This window comes from Diadema setosum, chromosome 3 (genome assembly GCF_964275005.1).
Source record: "Diadema setosum chromosome 3, eeDiaSeto1, whole genome shotgun sequence".
In the NCBI taxonomy this organism is placed as follows: Eukaryota; Metazoa; Echinodermata; class Echinoidea; order Diadematoida; family Diadematidae; genus Diadema; species Diadema setosum.
In genome coordinates this window covers 33698956-33722176 of record NC_092687.1, presented here as the reverse complement: position 1 = coordinate 33722176, position 23221 = coordinate 33698956, and the positions used below count along the sequence as shown (strand labels likewise).

The 23221-nt window shown below is 37.4% G+C and overlaps 2 protein-coding genes across 2 annotated transcripts in view; both read right to left on the bottom strand.

Annotated features, from left to right (window-relative positions):
* The window catches only part of LOC140226632 (uncharacterized), a 53778-nt gene extending 45886 nt beyond the window's left edge, over positions 1-7892 (bottom strand). Inside the window, exons 1-2 of the mRNA XM_072307078.1 lie at positions 7779-7892; positions 5171-5353 (exon numbers count right to left, since the gene is read on the bottom strand). Coding sequence (XP_072163179.1) covers positions 5171-5353; positions 7779-7892 — 297 coding nt within the window. The remainder of the gene's footprint in view (positions 1-5170; positions 5354-7778) is intronic.
* Positions 1-23221, bottom strand: part of LOC140246800 (uncharacterized) — a 195886-nt gene that overhangs the window by 105081 nt on the left and 67584 nt on the right. Inside the window, 2 exon segments of the mRNA XM_072326132.1 lie at positions 16995-17177; positions 20343-20525. Coding sequence (XP_072182233.1) covers positions 16995-17177; positions 20343-20525 — 366 coding nt within the window.

Sequence of the window (23221 nt, the reverse complement as noted above, 5' to 3'; positions counted from 1 at the left end):
AGAACATAATTTATGACAATTAACATTTACATTAATTGTGGAGAGGCCATTTTGTGTGATGGACTTGGGTCGTAACTTTGAATCATATGGTCTTGGGTCGTTATTTGATTCATATACATGATATTCTGCTATAGAGGTAAAGAAGGATGAGAGAGGGCGCTTTAATATGAATGTAAGAATGACCCAAGTCCTTCATTCTTACATTGATATAAGATTTAACTCATTCATTTCAGGCACTTCTAGGGGTAAATAGGATTTATCATTTATACACAAGATGAGTCCATGCATAAGCTACAATTTCCCACGTCAAACTTAATTTGGTTAAAAATTGGACTTGGGTCGTTCTTATATTCAGGTCTTCAATTTCTTCCTTTATAATATTTGAGTATTTACTCAACGACATTACACAAAATTCCACTTAAAATCCTTTGGTAGCTCACAGGACTGGTCAGTAAAGTATCACGGCCAACATACATGAAATGTCTTATCCGACTTTCTGAAATCACGATCATCGCTGTTTACCTTTAAAGGTAGTTCATTGTATATCTTAACCCAATACTTTTGATTCTTTATAACGTTATAATTGATATGATTTTGTTTACTTCTTTAGGCCTTATTTCCTAAGTATCATTGCATGGATATATTAAAGCATTATGTGACCCTGAACCACAAAACAAAACAAAAAAGTCGCCAGACATGAATTTTTATTGAAGACCATATTCTGAAAGAGCAGACTGTAAGCTTTAAAATGATGTATAACTCAAATCAAATGGGCTCTCCTAACCTATCTAAATAATGGAAAGAAAGCATAAACTAAAGAAAACTGTGAACTGAGAAAAGAGGCTCTGAAGTACAGTGTCTAGTCAAGCGCTTAATCTTTACCAAACCGTGCTGGCTGTGCGACGAATAGGACAAAAAACAGGAAGTAAACCACCCGAGTAACAACAATGGAAGGATTATCAGATTAAACTGAAATTAAGCATGCCTCATTAACACATTCTGTCCATAATTAATGCCAACTTCCATAGCAGTAGCCTTTTCCTTTCAAAAGTGATTAGAATTGAAAGTGAAGAGCGTGTACAAGTTTTTTCAAAAATGAAAAAGGGACTCTAAAGGCACACCTAATCACACTATTCTACCAAAAATGTTCGAGCTAAACGGCTCAAAAACACACTTTCCCGCCCGTTTTTAATGATTTCAAATTTTAGCATAATGTAAAAGATGACTTGCTCTTTCAGAAGATATGAAAAAGTCCAAATCGGCTGGGTAGACCCATTTCACTTATTTTCAGTCCTCACGCAAAATCAGTGTGTGCGACTTTTTGTTCGTTTTGTGATGCACGATAACATAAGGTTATTTGGTCCCAATACAACCATTTAACGCTCTTACTGCTCAGGCACAACACGTCATCATAACTTCTTTTTTTCCCAATAAATCACACCATTACAATGAAAAGAAAAAGAAAAGAAAAGAAAAGAAAAAAAAAAACTTTCGTGAGAGTTTAACCTGGCCATTGCCGAAAAAGCAATCAGCTCAGTCAAGGCATTCTCATTCCGACGATCTTCAGCTTAATTGTTGAATTGAATTATACTGCATTTCCTGCATTTATAATTATGTAACTACAATATTCACAATGATGTTATTATACAAGTTGTAGAAACTGCATTTTGATTGTTATTTTGTCATTTGTTTAGTTTTGTAAAAAAGAAAAAAAAATCTAAAACCATGTAATTTATTTAGATTTAATTTGAGGAGCAGAATAAATACCACCCTCCGTCTTTGTCGACACGCGCTTGTTGGCATCATAAAGGTAAAACTCTATGATTCAGAAGCTGTTATTTCGCAGGAATGCTTGCAGGATAATTCTAAAATATGCATTCCATGTATACCAATCAAATAATGCATACATTTATGAACTACATGTGTCTGCTGGGTTTCCTAGGCCAGCATTGCGCGCCATTTTCCTATTTTCTTTTTCTTAGAGGGCGATACTTTGACAAAGAATCGTTTGGAATGCCCTATAACTTACCTTCAGTAACAATAATTTGCCGTCGGTAAATGGGGGATTTTTCATTAAGTCACGAGACTCATTTCCATTACTTGTCAATCGTTTTAGCATCAAACAAAGCACATACATATTACATCATAATTAGGCCTACAAAAGGGAGGACATAAAAGATCAAAATGATACTTCTTGGGCATAATTCATATGATACATAACATGACATGAAACAAGCAACGACCCCTGTCAAACAGGTGAATAGCTATAATCAGGAATAGAGACGACGAAGACGCCACGGCACGTGGAAAAGAATGTACTGGCCCAACCATCAAGTTTAAAATTCATCACAACGAACATGACAAATCTGGTGCAAAAATGTTTGTCATGGCTATAGGCTAATGAGTGAACTGGTGTATGCATATCAGAACCAACTAAATCGCTGCCAAATGGTTGCAACGACCAAACGTCCATTCAATTTGCACAATCATCTACATTGAACATATTCGATCTACGACTACGAGTGTACCCTTCAATTCTCCATTGCTACAAATGTATCCCTCCCTAATCTCGTTATATATTTTGGAATGTTAAAGGTGGGGAAAACAAGTCAAGAAATATTATGTGAGAGGAGACAAAGGCAGATGTGCAAATGTACATTTTCATAGTGTGAAGTCTATGGTCACGTGGCATACCTTACAGGATGATGCTGAGGCGGCAGCTGTTTTGAGCACATTACCGTCCAGCCAAGTTGACTGCACTCTGAAGCTCGAAAAACTTGGCAGGATGAATTCCCATTGAAAAAATCCATCGTACTCGTCCTCTAGAAGCTACAAAGTGGAAAAACATCGTTACAAAGAAACAAAACTTAAAACATCGATTATATGATTATATGAAGGGTTTGTTTGCAAAAACCGATAAGTCCATTTTTGAAGATTTTGAAGTACGATCTCTGTCATCAAGTACAAAATAATACCTTTTAACCCTAAAGGGGCCGGGCTTTTTTGGCTATGCTCAGGCCGGGGGGGGGGGGGGGATGGATTCCCCCCCCCCCCCTGAGATCTCGGCCATCGGTGGCGCGATCGCGATGAAATTTTGCATGCTTGAGACCTGCGTCATAATCTACAAGATTGTGTCATAAGATTTTTTGAAACAATCAATTTCTAATTTTAATTAATTAATTATGCAAATTAAGCTCAAGATCATATTTTAGCCTAATTAAAGGCATTGAGAGTCTAATTTTTGGTCTGTAAATCTGTTGCAGCATATTCAACGATTGTACATCACAAAAACTTCCAAAATTCATTTCAATTCTTATGTATTTTATTGTTTTCAGAATTTCTTATGTATTTCTTTGTTTTTCAACTTTTGTTTTTTCTTTGTTTTTTCATTGGAAATTGTCACTGACCACTTTTCTACCATAATTAGCACAAAACTAATCAATGAAAGTGATTAATTGTAAAAATAATCAGGTTTTTATGACTTTCACGACAGAGCACTGTTTTCCATAGGAAATGTACACAAAATCACAAAATTGTGCCCGTTTTGGGGCGACATTCCGTTACAAAAATGGGCGTGGCTTCGCAAAAGTATGCGCGGACGTCGCAAATTTGGTCTCAAAAGTTGCGCGAGACTTGAACAAACAAAGTCAAGAAGCCTCGCGACGAGGCCTTCTCGCGTAACAGAATTATAGCACGAAACGTCGAGGGGGGGAAGGATTCCGCCCCCCCCCCCCGGCCCTTTTAGAGTTAAATGATATATTGGTCACTACATAAAGGTATATTTTTGAAGTTATGGTCAAAAGAAGCAAAATTCTTCTTATTATTCTGTTTATTTTTCTTGACCTTTAATCGCAAATATCTCCATTTGGCAAATATGGGCTTTTCGGTTTTTGCAAACAAACTCTTCATATTATGATCAAGTATTAATAGTCATAATTATACAAAAAAAAACTTTAACATTTAAATACTAAAGAGATCAATCCTCTTGTGTGTGTGTGTGTGTGTGTGTGTGTTTGTGTGTGTGTTTTTGATTTTGTTATGTTTTTTAAGCAAGGATCATCTCCTTGTTGCGCACATTCCCCGACGCACATTCACCGTGGGTGAGATGATTAATTGAGATAGTTATATTGATGTCAACTTGAAGCGGAGGGGTCTCTTTTTCTAGCAATTTACGTACTGTTTTCATTATATAGACCTACTAAAGAATAACGTTCTTTTTTATACATTGAACGGGACACATTAACCTCCCCTGTTGAACGATAAGATAATTACAATAACTAAGATGGGACTAAAACAAACAGCAACAACAACAACAAAACAAACAGAAATAATGTATTACAAATTTTAAGAAAAAATCGTAATGGCTGGATAATCTGATGTTCAAGAACCTTTCGAATCACTAATGCCACAAGTAGAAGACATAATTAGGTTAAAAGGGGTTTATCATCCACCTTATAACAGCTCGTACAGTTATGCATGATTCTATGTATCAGTGTGAAACACGGTTGCATCGACAATGAGAGTTTCAACATTGTTTCAAGTGTCCCTGTGTAAAATCACAACTGTAATAGACTCTCCTAACATATTTAGATATTCGAAAGATAGCACACACTCAGAAAAAAAAAGTGTGAACTCACCAAGCTGTGCTAAGTGTGTGATGAATGGGATGAAAAACAGTATGTAATCCATGGGAGTAACAAGAATGAAGGGATTATCAGATTAAGCTATAATTATGTTAACATGCTTTATCAATAGATTCTGCCAATGACTGATGCAAAGTTTCAAAGTAGTAGCGTTATTTTTTACAGTTATTACTATTGAGAGTGAAGTGCGTGTACAGGGTTTTTAAAAAAAATGAAAAGGGGAATCTAAAGACGCACCTAATCACACTACAAGTGGGCGTTCCAAAAAAAAAAAAATGTTAAAAGCTGCTAACTGTTAACTGCTAAAAAGCTCATTTTCCTGTTCATTTTATGATTTAAAATGTTAGCATAATGTAGGAAAAAATCTTGCTCTTTCAGAAAATATGAACAAGTCAAGACTTGACAGGTTAACCCATCTCACCCTTTTTCAGATCTCACAACAACAACAAAAAAATCAGGCTGGGCGACTTTTTGTTCGTTTTGTGATGCACTGTCACATAATACAGTCACAATGGCTCATGTAATACCTCACAAGATGATGCTGTGGCAACGGCTCTCGAAAAGAAATCGCCGTCTAGGGAGGGACATGACATACTGAAGCTCGAAAGACTTGGCATAGTGAACACCCATTGGGTCAGGTCCCTCCATATTGACAATAGGTCTTGAGGACTGTCATCCAAACTTTGAAAAGACAACTTGAGATTTTGAATCTATGGACAAAGAGACAAGTGCAAGCAATTAAAACAAAAATCATAGAAACAAATGATAATAATATGTATCAAAAGAATAAATCAGACAGTCTGTAAAGAGGCAAACGCTGCACAGTGGGCCAGAATGAGCTCAAAGTGCATCAAAATTATATTCCGTGTTTTCTTTTCCCCAAGATTGGTGCTTACTGGCAGTTGAGGGCGTAGAATTGATTGAACATAATTTCAAACTCAAATGGCCTAAGTATGTATTCCGTATATCTGTTAATCACCTACTCAGTGTTAATCATGTTTCTGGACCTTTAACGTTCGAGAAACAAAAAAGAAATATATAAATAAAAAATAGAATGCTCGCCCTCATTCGGCGCCGTGTGAAGGCAGAGAATTCCTATGCGGGTGCCAAATCCAAAATAGACGTATTGTGTTACGGAAAATCGGCTCTAACACACACACACACACACACACACACAAAAAAAAAAAAAAAAACCAACCTGCAAAAGGTGTGTTGCTACAAGGATTGTCGCCCTGACAAGGATTGTCGCCCCCGGCTCGGGGGCGACAATCCTTGACGGAGTTGGCGTCAAGGATTGTCGCCCCGTCAAAGATTGTCGTCTGGCAACAATCTGTGACGAGGGCTGGCGGCAAGGATTGTCACCCGCCCTCGAAGCACATTTTGCTGGGTAATATCGTTCTTGACATAGTCATTGAAATACTAACACATAACTTACATGACTACATCCATGCAAACATAAAATGTAAAAAGTCATGGTGACGTTTCAAGGAAGTGTGTATGTGCGCGCGCTCATGATAATTTAGTGTCCGTTTGTGCGCGTGTGTTTGTGTGTGTGTGTGTGTGTTAGTGTTAGTGTATATGATGGAAGAATGTGTTTATCATAATTATCAGCGTATGTGTTTTGGCAGAGCGTGGGGAGTGAATTCGGAGTGGTGCTTGCGCGCGGGAGATTGCTGCTTTTATGCATACGGTCCATTATGTCTTATGTATTAACATTGGGAAGTCATTTCATCAGGAAGGAAGGTGGTATCGGTTCGGGTTTGTGTGTCGGGGGGGGGGGGGTTACATTCCGTCATTCCGAAGGTTCGTTATTCTGACTTTCATTTTCGGATCAACGAACCTTCGGAATAACGCCACAAATGTTCGGATTAACGAACCCTTTTTCATTTTTGGATTAAGGAACCTCTATATAGGGGATTGTGTGTTTCAGATAAATGAACCTTTGGAAAAACGAACCTTCGGAATAAAGAACCTTCGGAATAACGAACAGCACCCGTGTGTGTGTGTATGTGTGTAGGTGTGTGTATGCATTTGGGTTGGTGAATGTGGGTGTGAGATGATTTAGGTTTTGGTTAATCGGGGGTTGGTGGGTTGGGGATTTGATTTGAAGAAGGATAGTTATAAATGGTATGACAGATTTCGGTAGGATTTAGTATTTAGGATAGATGTACATTATTTTGTTTCGGTTTGGGGGGGCGGGGTTGGTCGGGTTTTTTATGACTGATTTCATTTTAGATAATAAAATGTATAATGTATTTGTGTTTTTTTATGTACAATGTATATTATGCCCTTGTAGTCCAGTCAAAATACGACAAAAATGGGTTAACCCACAACTAATTGCAACAGAAACGATTCCACTTGCATTTGACCCGGAAGAGCTATTAAAATAACATATTAAAAGTCCCTTAAAATTCGAGTGGTGGATCAGTGTCTAATTTGCATAAATTCAAAATGGCCGCCATACAACCTATTTATGCCTATATCTCGGGATATATAACCCACAGACAGTAAATTCCGGTGTCTAAACCTATGTTTTTTAAGTCAAGGAATTATGTTATCTGTAGCAACTTTCGAGCATCCCTTTAGATAGGTCTTGCATATATTTGCATAAAATTACATACAAAATCGACGCAATATTGCCTGTGCAAGCCCGTATCTTCGTATATCATTAATTTTGTACACTCAGGAATAAGTCGCTATATATCTGGACATAAAACCCGCAGAAAATAGATTATGGTGTCTAAACTTTTTTATTTTTAGGTCAAGGAATACATTTATGATATAAGCAGTAACTTTCAAGCTTCCCTTTATACATTTTCTGCATATATTTGCATTTAATTAAAATAATGCAAAATGGCCGCCATAATGCCTCTACAGGCTTATATCTCTATCTGTAAAAGGTACCCAGTGATGGTGTCTGTGATCTTAATTTTACTGCTGAGATGTTCATAGAATACGTTGCACTCGGGAATAATAACCTACATTTCACTAAAAAAAATTGCATATATTTATACATAAATCTATTCCAATTCAGAGTAGCTTACATCCATAAGCTACTCTACAAAAGGTTCATGTGTTTGGACATTTGTTAAGATGACGATCTTGTCATGTCAGGGTACCATGTCACTCACTCACTTTCTGAATAAAAGACCCAGGGGTCCAGCCCTCATCCGAGTATCTCAAGTTCATCTTTCTTGCACGTTTACATATCTGGAAGCCTTTAGGGACCTCCACGGCCCAGGGAGGCATGATGTCCATATATGCATGACACTAGCGATAAATGCACCTACAGTACTAAGTTTGTTGAAAAGTTGACCATGTGTTTTCAAAAAGGGGATCAAAAATCAAAAATGGCCCCCAATAAGTTGGTCCCAGCCCAAAGGCGGCCGCACCTAAATCAGATTTGAGGTGCCTTTGGGCATCCTGTGGCCGGTGGTGGTACCCATTTTACCAATATTCTCAGCCAGCCAAGTTTGGTAACAAATTGAACAGTATTTTTTTTTTTTTTTTTTTGAAGATTGAAGTGTAAAAATTGGTCCCTACTTGGCACTAGCCCCAAGGAGGTCACCCATGCATCTGCCATAATAATCTTGAAAGTATGATAATACATTCACTGATGTATTTACTCAGTGCTCTTCTGGTTTTATAAAAGCAGCAACTCTAGAATAGAGAGGGGGACATAGTGACCACACGTAAAAAAAAAAGATATATATATATATATATATATATATACATATATATATATATATATATATATATATATATATATATATATATATATATATATATAGATATAGATAGATATATATAGATATCAGTTCGACAGAATGTTAATGTATATTGCTGCCATCCAAGCTGCCGTCCCAGTGCACTGGCAGCTAGGCAGGTAGCGTACCCCGCAACGGTGGTGTAATCTATGCTAGCCTGCGCAAAATTGTAGTCCCGATAGATCATGACTGCTTACTTTTACGATGATAATGTGGTGTGAATTTATGTTAGTTCTGTCGGGAATATTGTAGGTAAATCGTGTGAGTTTTGTAGAAATTTTAATTGAGTTTAAAGTTATTATTTTTTCTCAATTTTTGGATGAAAAAAAAAGTCCTTCATTGCGTGAACGCGTCCGGATAATAGAGATTTCCGCATGAAATAATCCGGATAATCGAGGTCGAACTGCATGTAAATAATCCGGATAATCGAGGTCGAACTGCATGTAAAATGCCGAAGTAGGCTGGTAATGCATTTCAGTCCAACAGTCTGTGCTATTTATTCAGACCAAATTTTCCACGAACACATTCGTCCTCCTGACGGTCGACAATGGCAATTCTGAAGAAAAATATGTATTCGTCGGAAATTTGGTCTGACTAAATATCACTGTTGGACTGAAATGCATTACCACCCTACTTCGTCATCTTTTCTGTACTGGTACATGTACCGACACGCGGACTACAAGTATCATAAGTACACATATACATATTTATATATATGTATATATATAATGTGTAATATTTCGAAAAGAAGATAAAACTGCGAAAGCACACTTAAAACTATGCAGTCTCCAAGATATTCATCTTCGCACTTTATACGTAGCTCTGTTATACCTGGTTCTACTTGTGTGTGTGTGTCTGTGTGTGTGTGAGTGAGAGAGATTTTTTTTTTTTTTTTTTTTTAATGACAGATTCCTTTATTTTGGGGTTCTGGGACCTTTTTGGACATGGTGTGTATTTGAACACCTTGATAGCCTATCATCCTTGGGATGCTACTTGCCTAGTTTGTTGAAAATCTGTCATTACATGGGGTTTTAAAAGAGAATCTGAAAATGGTTTTTGAAAATGCACGCATGACTGTCGACGGACGCCAGAAGATAAATGATGGCTATTTGCAAAATTAGCTTGAAGCTTTTTTGCTGTCTTGAACCTTTGGCTAAGATGAATTTAAAATCTAATGAATCAAAGTCACTTGATTTCAAGAAAACTTTCTTCGGTTTCCAGTACATCATTTTCATTTTCTGGCTTGCGATGATACAGATATATTTGAGGTATGTAATGTGATCTCTGAAAATATAGATCAATGATAAAAGTGTAAAACATGTAAACTCGCTTACACTAAACTATATGGTCAAGAAAAGGAAAAAGAGACCAAGTGTTCTATGCGTTTACCACAAACTCTGGACGAGTGTGAAATTGCAGTTGATTAATTTAAAGCAAACAGGATCCCGGCTTCATTTCATACTCACGTAAAGAAGAGTGGTAAGTCTGACATTTGTTGTAAACTGTGTTGATGTCTTTCAAGAATGTTCCTCATTCCTAGTCACCAATTAGAACAGCATCATCTCACTCCTCACATATTTTAGAAATACAACATTACAAGTGTCTGATCAATAATGGCCTGCATCTGCCACTGGTATGGCTTGTGTGCAGTCAAATCTGTTTTCCCTGCAACTATACACTACAGTTGCTAACAGCTTGTTTTGCAGTTGTATCAGACTTCCTTCAGGAGTTCCTTAATAGCTGCAGCTTTGTCTGTAGTGTTCAGAGCATATTTTGATAAACATCTTCCTCAAAATTATCCTAATTCCAATGATTGTATGTCATTTCTCTTCCACTGTTTAACTCGAAGAAAAGCTGCTGCTGAAGTGGAAGGGAAGGGACCTTTTGGAAGTGTTAGGAACAGAAAATGATGTTATGTATTTTGTTTTTTATTTGACTTCAGACTGCTTTTTCGCCAGCAAAACTGAATTCAGCCTTCATGCTGCTCGCATTTCCGAAAAAAAAAAAATGTGTGTTGATGAAAATGTTATTAGTGCGAAGCCTCAATGCACTAGGAAACATTTCTTTAAATAAAGATGCAGATACAACACGAAAAATGATAAAAGTAAGACATCAGAATTTATACGTGTTGTATGAGCTTGAAGCCAATGAGAAGGATGCTTTTTGTATTGATCGACTGATGAATCCAGGGTACTAGTAATATAGAAATGTTAAGGCATTTCCTTTTTCTTTTCTTTTTTTTTTCTATCTGGCTGCTTTCTATAAGTCATTAAGTGAAACCGCGCAAATATATGACAAAATCCACTTCAATACAAATTATCACGGTCATAATATGTTGCTCATTGATAAACATGCCTTTGCCAAAAGTTTTGCAATAAAGGACACAAGAATCGACTTAACATGGATGCAAATCATCGCAGGTAAGAAAAAAGATATTTGAAAGAAAATTGCTCAATGATTTAAGACCAATGTTTGTGTACTGTAAGCAGACTTTGAAAGCTATATGAGATGATATGTCCAAACTCATGAAACTTTTGAAGAGTAGCTTAAGCATAGTCATGATCTTGATGACATGCCCCCCCCCCCCTTTGTCCAAAAAAAGAGAAAGAAATAAAAGTATTGCAACATAGACACAAGTATAAGCAGTAAACATGAGGGCAAATTACAAAATATAATACATAAAATATCATGCAATCATAAAATCTTTTCAACGATTCCTACTACATAATTTGAGACTTTAATAGCTGTGTACCTATTGAGCGCACTTTGGCAGCTAAGTTGAGATTACAGTTAGATAAATATATGTTCTATTCGGTGCTACTTACAGTTGTTTTCTGTTCTGAGGCTTTATCTCAAGAAAATGTGAGTACAATGTCATACAATTCTTAATCAATGCAAGAATATAAAACTAGGTTTCATGATAATCATTAAGGTTGTGAATGGAATTATAACAATTTTGCCCTTGAAATCTTGGATATAGAAATTACAGTACAATTTAACGTTCTGCAGCTCGTATTCGTATATCTGAAATTATATTCAGGACAGTAATTTGAATATATTTATGTATGCAAATTTTTAGTGAAATATAGGTCATCATTCCTGAGTGGAAGGTATTCTACATCAGTGATTCTCAGCAGTAAAATTAAGACCACAGACACCATCACTGGGTACCTTTTACAGATAGAGATATAAGCCTGTGGAGGCATTATGGGGCCATTTTGCATTTAATTAAATGCAAATATATGCAGAAAATGTACAAAGGGAAGCTTGAAAGTTACTACTTATATAATAATTGTATTCCCTGACCTGAAAAAACATAGGTTTAGACACCAGAATCTACTTTCTGAGGGTTTTATGTCCAGATATATAGCGACTTATTCCTGAGTGTACTACATTAATGATATACGAAGATACGGGCTTGCACAGGCAATATGGCGGCCATTTTGTATGTAATTATGTACAAATATATGCAAATACTATATAAAGGGATGCTTGAAAGTTGCTACAGAAAACATATTTGTATTCCTTGACCTAAAATACATAGGTTTGGACACCGGAATTTACTTTCTATGGGTTATATATCCCGAGATATAGGCATAAATAGGTTGTATGGCGGCCATTTTGAATTTATGGAAATTAGACACTGATCCACCACTCGAATTTCAGGGAACTTTTAATATGTTATTTTAGTTGCTCTTCCAGGTCAAATGCAAGTGGAATTGTTTCTGTTGCAATTAGCTGGGGGTCATTTCATATTTTGACTGGACTATTGTAAGTAAGAAGGTGTTACATGATCCAAACCAATATTTTCAAGGGATACATAGGTTTGGTAGGGCCCTACATGTCAAAACTTTCTCGTGAAGAAATTGTTAGTAGGGTTGGTCTATAATCGACTTATCTATGTTGAAGTGAGATTATTTGTTGTCTAAATTGACAATAATGGATTTGTTTGTGATTCGAATTGCCATTTGTAACGTTTTTGTTCATATTATTTGCATTATGAGGATTTGAGTGTTTGTTTACAATACGTATGTATTGGCGGTGTGCATATGACAAAGAAAAGTGATATGGAAGTTACAGTTAAGACTGATGGAAGCATGTGACTACAGTGAAAAAATGAAAAAAGACAGATAACATTTAGGGAGGGTACCTGCCTCGTATGCCTGTTCTCTTAGTAGCTCTCTTATGGCCGCCTCACCGCTGAAATTGACACACCCATGCTATTTTGAAATCAACGCTGCTGTGAACTCTATAAATACGTGTTCAAACACGTTGAAGGAATTTTCATTGCCACAGTAGTGCCTGCTGCTCAAAAAAGTTTGTTCGCACAAACATCAAAACACAAACACAAACAGACACACGTATAGGCCTACACACAGACAAACAAACCACTACCACTATACAACCACCACACATGCACAGTTTCTACATAATAATATTATTGTGTTATTATACTCCAAACACACACACACACACACATGCACACACAGCTATACGGAAACTCATATACAAGTCACTTATTGTACGCACCTACAAATCATACACAACACATACCATGCAGTTCCCAACACACACACACACACACACACACACACACGCATACGCATAACTTAGTCCTGTCATAACCATCCCACCAAAGCATAACACCGGAGCAACCACCCCGAGCCGGAGGCGACAATCTTTGACGGGGCGACAATCTTTGTCGCATCCATTTTTTGCCATCATAGATTGTCGCCATCGAGGTCAAAAATTGGAAACTGCACAAGCGTCACAGATTGTCGCCAGACGACAATCTTTAACGGGGAGACAATCCTTGACGCCAACTCCGTCAAGGATTGTCGCCCCGAGCCGGGGGCGACAATCCTTGTCGCAACAAGGTGGCAGCTAAATCTGGGAAATCAAGGAATGTGATGGTAATAGGATCATGCTTGAAATCCGTGGAAATCTATCTTTCTTTCTTTTTTTGGATATATCAAAAAGATAAATAATTAGCCTTTTTTTTTTCAGGATATTTACCATCAATAGGGCTTTTTACACTTGTGTTTCTTAACCCCGGACTTTCTCTGACCCAGGACTATCGTTAGTCCCGTACCAATTTTTTTCAGCTTTTTACACTCGCCAATTAGTCCCGTACTATCTCTTGTCCGGGGCTAAGGAGAAAACTGACCTTTTTACACTCGTCTTTCTTAGCCCCGGACTTTCCAAACCACATGAATATTCATAATTACGCTGTGTACTGTACACGTACACGCACGCACCGGCAGCACTTGATTACCTCGTTTCTGATTGGTCAGTGAGGGTCGCACTTCGTCTCCGTCGCTTAGCCCAGGATTATTTTTTCGTTCTGTTTACACTCACTTGCTTGGCACCGCAATTGCGGTGCTAGCACCGCAATTGCGGTGCTAACCCCTGCTATTTTGCAGGGCCAGATAGTACCGTACTATCGGTGGGGCTAGCCCACTTTGGCAAAAACGAGTGTAAACAGAAAGTGGGCTAAGGATAGTCCCGTACTATCGGTGGGGCTAAGGCCCCCCCTTAGCCCCACCGATAGTCCGGGGCTAAGCAAAAATTTACAAGTGTAAAAAGCCCTTATGATTATTCATAAAGATTGAATACCTTTGCCCCTTTTCCAACGTTCATAACGTAAAGTTAACAGTGGTGAATATGTAGAGGAATTATAGGTCGATATCTCAAAAACTACACATTGAAATTACTTGTTTATGAAAGAGAGTAAAATTTGCTCGGATATTCTTAAAATGTTGCATTTTCCTACTTCAGGTAGGGAGTATAGTACTTCAATGTACAAAACTGAGTTAAATATTTTAAGAAATATTCTTCAAAGACTTGTCTCCCAAGAAGGCATATAAAAAAAAAAAATATATAAAATGTATATTTAAAAAAATGCCCAAAATAACTTTTGCCGCACTCTGGTATCTCCCTGGCCCACTGTACGATGTAACAACACAACATCTCGTAATGATGGCGTGGGCACATTTACTGCCTCAGATATATTAGAAGATTAAACAACTTCTCACATTGCCATTGGATCAAACCAAAATATATGTTTTTTATATACCACATGCTATTGCAATATACAAAAGCTGTATACGACAGTAGTGCATGAGGTGTATCCGACCCCACCCCCCATTTCAGAAACTCTTTGTGTGGAATGTTATATTGATTGATAATGTTTCTATAAATTGATCGATAGATAATTAATCAAGAAACGATATCAATAATTCAATATCACCATTAGTTATTAAGGTAATTCCATAATGCTAAGAAGCACATTGATATGAATAAACTTTAATGCATGGATACATTAACAGTAGCATGGTTGTTAACTTGTGACATTTTCTTTGTATGATTATTTCCATTATCATCAGCATGTTTTGTATTCAGTGAAGAATGCTATCAGTGAATATAGGACTAGAGTCACCTTGTATTCATTAACTCGCGACTGCAGAAAAGATACTTAATTAAAATGTAAACTGGTCAATCCCAAGACACAAGGAAGTCACACTGGTCATCAAACCTCTTATGCCTCGTGCTAATAACAATGATAATAACAGTAATAATAATAATAATAATAATGATAATAATAATAATAATAATCATATGAAGAGTTTGTTTGCAAAAACCGATAAGTCCATATTTGAAGATTTTGAAGTACGGCCTCTGTCATAAAGTACAAAATAATACCTTTTAAATGATATATTGGTCACTACATATAAAGGTATATTTTTGAAGTTATGGTCAAAAGAAGCAAAAATTTTCTTATTATTCTCTTTATTTTTCTTGACCTTTAATCGCAAATATCTCCATTTGGCAAATATGGACTTATCGGTTTTTGCAAACAAACTCTTCATATATATATTATATATATATATATATATATATATATATATATATACATATACATATATAATGATACGTTGTATTTGTAATGTACTTAATGCAAGGTTTCTAAGCGCACAGGGAAAAGACAAAATGAAAGATAAAAAATGAGGGAAAACAGACAGATCAAAACAGAGGTAAAAATAACATGACATAAATCAATGTCTATACCAGTCATTAAACACATACAATAATTGAATTACACTCAGAATATTAACTTAGGGAAGCAATCAATGTGGGAAAAGATGAGTTTTAAGCAGTGTATTAACTGATTCTACTGATGTGGCGTGTCGTATATGAATGGGTAGATTGTTCCAAAGCTAGGGTAAGTGCAATAACCACGGATGAGCGTTCTCCGTAACGTGTCTTAGCGCGAGGTCCGGGTAACAGTTGAAGATGGGCAGTAGCATGGGAGCGCAGACGTCTAGATGCAGAAGAAGTTGATGAGGATCAGAGAGAGATTAGGTTCTGTAGGTATGAAGGGGCTTGGTTACGGATAGCTTTGTAGACAACGAGGATAACTTTGAAGACAACACGTTCCTTTATTGGCAACCAATAAAGTGACCTGATGATTGGGGTAATGTGTTCAAACTTCTTGGAACGTTTGACTACTCTGGCGGCGGCGTTCTGGGCCCCGTTTCATAAAACTTGTTATCAGTGACAAGTTGTCATAGTTGTGACAAGCTACTGAAATCCGTGCATCTGACTGGCTGAGAGCAAATTTGTCCTAGATAATGTGGTAGTTGTAACTGACAACAAGTTTTATGAAACGAGGGCCTGGATGGGTTGAAGGGGTGCAATATGGGATTGGGGTAAACCGGCTAGGAGACGGTTACAATAATCAAGTGAGATGACACGAATGCACGGTTAAGCTTTTCGGTGGCAGAAGCGTCGAGGTACTAAATACCCGTCAACCATTAGGTATGAGAAACAGGGTGTGACAGGAACGGTGAATAATGAAATAAAGAACATAAACATTGGAATCCCATCTTAAACACTTAGATGAAACTTAATAATCTGAAGCAGAGACGATACGTGACGAAGGATATTTTCGCGCAACCAACAAGTTGTTAAATTCATGAAAACAGATGGCAAATTTGGTGTTATAAAAAAAAAAAAAAAAAAAAAAAAAAAAAAAAAAAAAAAAAAAAACTATTTCATGCCTATTGGCTAATAAATGATCTTGCAACTGTTTTTTTTTTTCGTATCATTCCGTTCATTTAACATCGCTGAAAAAAATTGTCCCTCGCCACATTTTTTGTTTCAATATTTTCATGTAATACATTAAAAGACGACCATTCAATTTACACTTTTAATAATCATCTACATTACATTTTATCGTATTCGTTACATGGTTATGAGTACACTTTACGGTTCTCTGTTGCGACTAAGATTATCTCTCGTTGATCTCGTTCCCAATACATATATTGAACGGTTCAAACGTGGCAAAACAACAACAGCTCACCACGTTGGTGCCAAAGAACCTATCCAGGGCCCTGGGTTATTAGACACACAAGTTTAGTAATTACTCCAATATGGCATATATTGTAATTGCGAAGCAGCGGCTGTTGAGACTTTATAATTATTGAAGAGTCATTAAACAAACTAAAATACATAATAATTATCGAGAAATTCGTGAATATTAGCGGGAAAATATTACATATATTAGTAGATCAGGGATACATACCTGACATGATGATACAGAGGAGATGGCTGTTGAGAAGAAATCACAGAGCAGGTACGGACAATCCAGGCAGAAGCTTGACAGACTTGACAGAGTGAATACCCATTGGGCCAAGTCACCGCCTATGGATGATTGATGTTGAGAACTTTCATCCCAGCTGTGAAAAGACAAACTCAGATCTTGAATCTGTTAAAAAAATAAAAAAAAGGACAGAAAATAGTCATGAGATAAGTTTAAAAATATGAAATAAATTAAATAAAAAAACGAAAAAAAATTATATTCAATGCTCGACGAAAGTCTATTATTAGAAGGCTAGTATTGATAGTAACGGTAATAATGATGATTATGTTTGTGCATTTTGTGTGTCAGGAATATTACAAGATAACATGCTGGATCAACAATAACGATATTTTTCATACCCCCACATCATACTACTGGCGTAAGGGAGAGAGAAAAAAAGAATATGTATACATGTGTATACAGTACATGACGCGGGCATCTGAAAACTAATGATTTAACTGTTCAATGAGCCCTCGGCCTTTGTATAATGTAGACATAATGGTATCCAGCATTTACATTTACATTTTGATTACATTTACATTATGACATTTACATATTACATTTTGACGCCAAATACAGAGAATGAACCTACGTCTTCTCATCAAATGACAAAGAATTGTTGGGTCACAACCAATACGTTTTTAAAGGTCATTCAATATACTACGAATAAAACAAACTAAAAAAAAATACATGTTGTAAGACGACATAGGTCTTACCGTATAGGATGATGATGAGGTTGTGACTTTTGAAATGAAATCACCGTCCAGGTAAGGGCATTTTAGATGGAAGCTCGAAAGACTTGACATAGTGAATAACCATTTTGCCAGGTTGCCCCCACTTGAAGAGTGATGTTCAGAACCGTCATCCCAGCTTTCAAAAGACAGACTCAGAACTTGAATCTTGGCCTGTAAATTGACATCAAGAAAGTGGATATTGATTTTGCTATCAATGTGGTATCCATTATTCATTTTAGTAATGACATACCGACAAGTGACACCAAATAAATAGCTCTTACTTATTTACACTTACAATTCAGCGGTAATGTCAGTTGTATTTTTTTCTTTTTCGTTTGCATGATTTTCAAAAAAACTAGAAATGTCGCTACAGCGACTGGTTATACCCCCGCCAAACAACATTTCATAAGCTTTGGTCAAAACAACATTTCATAAGCTTTGGTCAAAAAACTGAGGAAGTAGTTAAATCCGCAAGATCTTTCCTTGATCTTCTGCCATTAATATGCCGTTACCATGGCAACGTACTTTCGGGTACTGTCGAAAAATGCGTCTTGCACATCTACAACCAAAGGCACACATCTGTACCAAGTTTCATGGAAATTGGGCAAAAACTGAGGAAGTAGTTTGCAACACAAAATTTTCCATCATTTTGGCTCATAATATGTGAGCTGTTACCATGGCAACATACTTTTTGTCACTGTCAAGAAATGTGTCATGCTGACCTATATCCTAAGACAAACATTCAATATGAATTCCATGAGAATTGGAAGAACACTGATGAAGCAGTTTTGCCATGAAGCATTTTGCCCTATATTTTACCAATAACATGCCGTTACCATGGCAACGCACTTTTTGCCACTGCGGAAATATGTGTCTTGCACATTAACATATTCAGATGAACATCTGTACCTAATTTCATAAAAATTGATCAAAAACTGTGGGAGGAGTTCGCGACGCAAGATTTGTACCCATTTTTGCCCATAATATGCCGTTACCATGGCAACGTACTTTTGGGTACTGTCAAAAAATACGTCTTGCACATCTACAACCCAAGGCACACATCTGTGCCAAGTTTTATGGGAATCGGTTGAAAACTGAGGAAGTAGTTCGCGACGCAAGATTTGCAACGGACCGACCGCCCGACCGACCGCCCAACCGCCCGCCCGACCGCCCGACCGTCCGCTGATTCCTATATACCCCCTTCAAACTTCGTTTGGCGGGGATATAAAAATACGCAAAAGTTATCACATTACTGACAGTAAGCCACGCTGCAGCCACGCACATTCTTTTTTATGAATAGAATATTGTTGATAATTATAATTACTATAAGATGGACTCCACGGAGAATACGTACAAGTGTCTATGTCCTTCTTTTCATCATAATTCTAAAAGTTCGCGTTATGACCATAAATGTACTCATAATAATTATGTGTGTAGCAAAACTCACAGCTCGTCATTTCCATACACTGCAAAAAGTCCGGTGTTTAATAGTGAACACCGAGCTGGTGTTACATTTTCGGTGCTCATTTCTGGTGTTAAATTAACACCTCCGGATGTCATTTCCAAATTTTAAACTGTTTTTTGAAGAGTTTCTTACTATTAAACTGCACTTCTTGTTGATTTTTAATTTAAACAAGACGGTCAAGAATTTTACATCAAAATACTAGATTTTTGAAAAAATGTGAAAATAAATTCACACCACAGTAACACCAACTGGTGTGGTCTCTTATTGAAGCTGGACGGGGGTTAAACCATTAATATTAACACCAACAAATATCAAATCAATACCATGTAGTGTCATTTTTGAATTAACACAAGTACAGTGTCAAAATAACACCAGATACAGTGTCAAATTAACACCACGAAGTGTCAGGTGAACACTTTTCAACACCATCACAGTGCATTTTCAACACCTGTGGGTGTGGTCCTTTATTGAAGTTTGATCGGTGTTAGATTTAACACCCGTGGTGTTAAATCTAACACCGATGTTTTTAGAGTGTATATTTAGAGCAATGTACCAGAAACCAATTTAACACCAATTTCTAAACGATAAAAAAATAATAATGAATTCATCCAAAATTTTGTGTTCATCCATACTTCATGGGAAGTTTCTTATCTTCTTATAAACAAAAAAAAATAAAAAATTGGAAACTTAAAGCCCCATCTCAATCAAAATTACACCATCTCTTTTAAATAACGTAGTCTATGGCAATCAACTTTGACCCCACGATCACCAAATTCTCAAGAAAATCATTGTCAGGCAATATATGCGAATGTTCAAAGTTTTAGAAAATACCTTCAGACGAACGGACAGCCACAAAAGAAAAAAAAAAATGTCGAACCAGAATAAGATCAGTGTGCATTAAGAAGTTCTATTCTTACCAAATGTAACCTACAAATTCCAATCACTTGTCAGACAAAATAAAGGGGAAGCCGAGCATGCCTCCAGAATCATGAGACTAATGATCAATTAAACAAACTAATAAAGCATGAGTCAGAAAACACAATGCATATTAACAGCCCAACGTAAATGTAATATAGTCCTGATATAACGTACTTGACATGATGATGCTGAGGCGATGGCTGTTGAGAAGAAATCACCGTCAAGGTAAGGGCATCCCAGACTGAAGCTTGAAAGACTTGATATACTGAATGCCCATTTTGCCAAGTTACCCCCAATCGGAGAGTGATGTTGAGAACCGTCATCCCAGCTTTGAAGAGATATACTAACATCTTGGAGCTGTAGAAAGAGAAATTGACTAGATTTGAATAACAAATTGTAAATAGTTTGTTTAGAAAAAAAGTAAATACAAATAAATAGAGAACATGTATACTGCAATTTAAATAAATGCCAGATCGGTGTGAAGATTATATCATACACACACACACACACACACACACACACACACACAAACAATAACTCTATTTCAGACAAAACCCAGTGCTTTGTTGTAAAATCCCATTAGCGCCAACCGCCCCCCTCTTTTGTTTGTTTGGGAATTTCAAATTATCTTCCTTCATGTACAACATGCAGTTATGCTGTACTATTCACGTTGTACACAATGTAGGCCCTATATACACGCATGATGCGGATTTTGCGTGAAGCATGCTAGCCTTTAAACAAGGCGACTCGCTCTGCGTGCCCCCGTATAGCGCGTTTACCCCACAAACCTGTTGGCCGGCGAGTGGGGCTCGCTCCACTCGCCGGCCAACAGGTTTGTGGGGTAAACGCGCTATACGGGGGCACGCAGAGCGAGTCGCCTTGTTTAAAGGCTAGAAGCATGCAGGCTGCAGCGCCAACGTCGCGTTGGATCTAGATAATAGGGAGCTTTAGATTTTGACGCGCGGACGTTTGAGCCGACGCTTGCGCTGGACGTTCTCCTCCCCCTGCGTCGTGTGGAAAAGTAGCTTTAGATTACGCTGGGACGCAACGTATAAAAAACAAAATCGCGCCCCCATATGATCAGTGCATGAAGAAGCTCTCTACGTCGCAAACTGTGCGGACGTTAAAATAGCCCAGTACGCGTAGGAAAAAACAAAGGCGACGCAAGCTAAAAATAGATTGACTTTACGCGCGCTACTGCGCAAGCTCAGAACATGTTTTTTTTTTCCTTTGAACGTCCGCGCGTCTAAAATCTAAAGCTCCCAAGTGAAGGGATACGACAGACACTTATAGACTCTGGCCGCGTTTGTCTGACCCAGAACATAAGCGAAACTGCAAGTAAGTATGCCTTTTATCTAAAAATGATGTGTTCTGCTCCTCTTGATTTAACGAATAGTATTTGTGCTGAATTGGGTGAGTGCTGCTCACAAAAAAAGAAACCTTGTTTGGTCCAGAAAAATGAAAGGTCCTGATGTATAGTCATGATATTGATAATGATAATAATAAGTGGTTGTCATAGCAATTTAGTTTCAAAGACACTGCATATATTTTTATACAGTATAAATCACAAGAAATTTCTGCTGCACAGTATTATTTTTTAATACTTTCAGTTACATGAAGACATTTTTCGTCAGGACATTTCTCTAAATTGAACAATTTTCGCAGTAATTAACTCTGAAACTTAAATTAAACTACTGTAAAAGTTACAGTAAATTACTCAAAGTCATACATTAGGTTATTTTGAGACTTTTACAGAAGCATTTCTTTTTCGAACAAAAAACAAAACAAAAATCATTATGACGTCCAGGATTCATTTGTGCCTAATGCAGATAGTGGCTACTGAAAGAGAGGGAATAATTCGGTGAGAAGAATCACGTATGTTGCGACACAATGTAGCCCCCGTCAAAAAATTGTCCTCTGGCTGTTCCCAGGTTTTGACCTCGATGGCGACAATTTATGATGGCAAAAATAATTGTTGCGACATAAATCATCGCCCCGTCAAATATTGTCGCCAGCCATGCACTGTGAATAATGTGGTTGGGATGGTTGCTCCGGCGATATGCTTTGGTGGGGTGGGTATGACTGATACGTTATGCCAGGTAAGTTATGTGTGTGTGTGTGTGTGTGTGTGTGTGTGTGTGTGTGTCTGTCTGTCTGTCTGTCTGTGTGTGTTTGGAGTAAAATAATACAATATGTGGAAACTGTGCGTGTGTGGTTATAGTATAGTGGTAGTGGTTTGTTTGTCTACGTGTATTCGTCTGCCTGAATGCGTACGTGTTAATGTGAGTACGTGGCTTAGGTGTATAGGGTGTGTGGTATGTGATGCGTGTTTGTGGCGCGGTTTTGCAGTCAGACCGCAGCACGTATGCTAATGAGCCGATCCGGCAAGATTTATTCAGCACTCTCGTCGACGATCTTTGCTTTCGAAAGGTGTCTCGTCGTGCGAGATTTTGCGAGAGTTTGACAGGGCTATGGTTTTCACAGTGTAGCGACTTGCACATACATTCATCATGGTTACAAGACACGGTAAATTGTTCTGCAGACTCTGGTCTTTATTTTGATACTAAATTTGCGTATAACATCGGATCTTATCATAACGATATAATCAGTTGAATTTGCGTAAATTTTACCTGTTTTTCACGGAAGATTTTGTCGTCTAAAGTTCGTTTTTGGTTCCTGACCGGTTTGAGAAACTGTTGTTTTTGATTTTGGCTTTTTCGTAGGGAGGAAACTTAGATACTCATCATATATTGGAGTCAAGCAGATGCAAGCATGATTTAGACTAGTTTTTCTGTTTTGAAATGTCTGTAAAATTCTCTCCTAAGCCGGAAGTATGCTCCACACAAAGTGTACAGTGGCGCGAAAGAGCTCTCTCATTGGACAGTGCTTGCATTCAGCACTTGAACTTGGCTTGAACCACACGCGTGCCAAGAAACCGCAAGTGGCATCAAACCGTTATGTAGCAGCGTAATGACGTAATGCAAGCGCTGAATGCAAGCGCTGTCCAATGAGAGAGCTTACTCTTGAGATTGCACGGTTTCAAGCTGATCAGC